Source organism: Dendroctonus ponderosae, unplaced genomic scaffold (assembly GCF_020466585.1).
Source record: "Dendroctonus ponderosae isolate FM_Combo_2020 unplaced genomic scaffold, Dpon_F_20191213v2 Dpon_F_20191213_10, whole genome shotgun sequence".
Classification (NCBI taxonomy): domain Eukaryota; kingdom Metazoa; phylum Arthropoda; class Insecta; order Coleoptera; family Curculionidae; genus Dendroctonus; species Dendroctonus ponderosae.
Genome location: NW_026017111.1, coordinates 1,960,885 through 1,962,566, shown reverse-complemented (window position 1 = coordinate 1,962,566; position 1,682 = coordinate 1,960,885). Strand labels below are relative to the sequence as shown.

The 1,682-nt window shown below is 45.8% G+C and overlaps 1 protein-coding gene across 1 annotated transcript; it reads left to right on the top strand.

Annotated features, from left to right (window-relative positions):
- Window positions 1-649: 649 nt before the first annotated feature.
- Window positions 650-1,469, top strand: LOC125502801 (beta-mannosidase-like; the record flags this gene model as incomplete). The annotated part of the gene is given in 3 exon segments (XM_048662105.1): window positions 650-867; window positions 936-1,136; window positions 1,196-1,469. Coding segments are annotated over 3 exon segments (656 nt in total), but the record flags the coding sequence as incomplete, so codon positions are not given.
- Between the last annotated feature and the right edge of the window lie 213 nt (window positions 1,470-1,682).

Below are 1,682 nucleotides of genomic sequence, written 5' to 3'. Positions count from 1 at the left end.
GGGGCCCAAATGGGGCTCCCATTTACTGAAACACCATGAATTTCGATCCCCCATTCCAAACGTGAGTACCCCAGGCCATTTCCGTTACAATATTCACAAATTACGTATTGGAGAACATGGGGAAACATATCACAATCCAGTATGTGCAGGAAGCATGAGGCACCAAATCATACAACTTATCACAGATTATATCGTCAGAAATGAATAAAATCGGCTTTTTCTTTGAATGATAGCGAATAATCAACATCGACAGACATGTTGTCCATGACAACCCCACAAACAACAATGCACAGATCACAGAGGTTCTCTCTGTACTCTGTAACCTGTGCAACAATGGGGATTACAAGATTTATTTGACATTTGACTTGCGTTATCGCATTCATCCACAGAATATTTTCCTACAGTGGGCTATTTCCCGATTTAATCTGTAGCTCTTTATCGTCTGTAGCGCCTCTGGCGACTATGAAATCAGTCGTTCTCGCTTTAGTGCGCAGGGCTTGGTCTTAGTCGGAAAGCCTCATCGCCTTTGATAATGTCCAGCGCAGTTGTGGACGAAACGTCAGGAAGAAATTCCCATAGACCACGGCTTCGAAGCCCGGAAAACATTCCTAAATGTGATATCTACTATTCATTGGTGGCCTACCCGCAGACTACACGGGGAGATGGAAGATGCTGCACTATTTCGCGAAGAGTTTCTTCGCCAACGTCATCGTGACGGGCCACAAGAACCTCGAAGAGCAAATCCTGCTCTACACAGTCAATGATCAACTGTCTCCAATTGAAGATGTGAGTGTGCTGGTGCAAATCTTCAACTACGACAGTCCAGAGTTCCGGCCTGTGCACGAGTACCGATTGGCCACAAGTTTGGTAAGTTTCGGGAATCAAAGTGATTTGCCATCAAAGTCCATTCGACTCCAATGTGTTGATGTTTGTAGGAAGCTGGATCTTCTCAGCTGATCGAGACCATTGAGACTGAAGACGTTCTGCAAGAGGTCGGCTGCGAACTCACCACCTGCTTCTTCTACTTTGTCGTCCAGAAGAACGCCTCCTTAACATACAGCACGGCAATCAGCCCGGAAAACTACGTCTTCCCGGCCAAGCTGAAGAACTCCGAGTTGTCCTCGCCCGATGTGGAGGTGAAGAGCGTTTTCCTCTGGTTCGGTTGATGGCCTGATGTTGGTGTTTGGTGTTTCAGATCGTCTCGGTGTCGCAGACAGGCACGAAAACATACGAGATTACAGTCAGGTCGGATAACATTGCGCTCTTCGTCTGGCTGGATGCCCATGCTATAATGGGACGCTTTTCGGAAAATGGGTTCTTGCAAGTGGAGGCCACCAGAACGGTGTCTTTCCATAGCGACCAAGACACTAATGTTGAGGAACTGCAAGCTGCTATCACTGTTACTCATCTCAAACACTCCCGATGGGCTTAAATTTTCATTTTGATGAATAAAGCTGAGTTTTGCTGTAGTGGGGAGTTTCCACTTTCTGACCTTTTTTTTCGTAACTTCTAATCCGGGGTGAGCAGCAACTTGGCATTTTTGCAGTCTGTAGAAGACACTTCAGTCTCCAGTTGTGCAAAATCTCAATAAAATCTGGCCAAATCCCGATTTTTGCTGACTTAGTGAATGTTGTGCCAAAAATAGGCGCTTTAACATGAAGGCACCCGCTATTTAAAAAAAA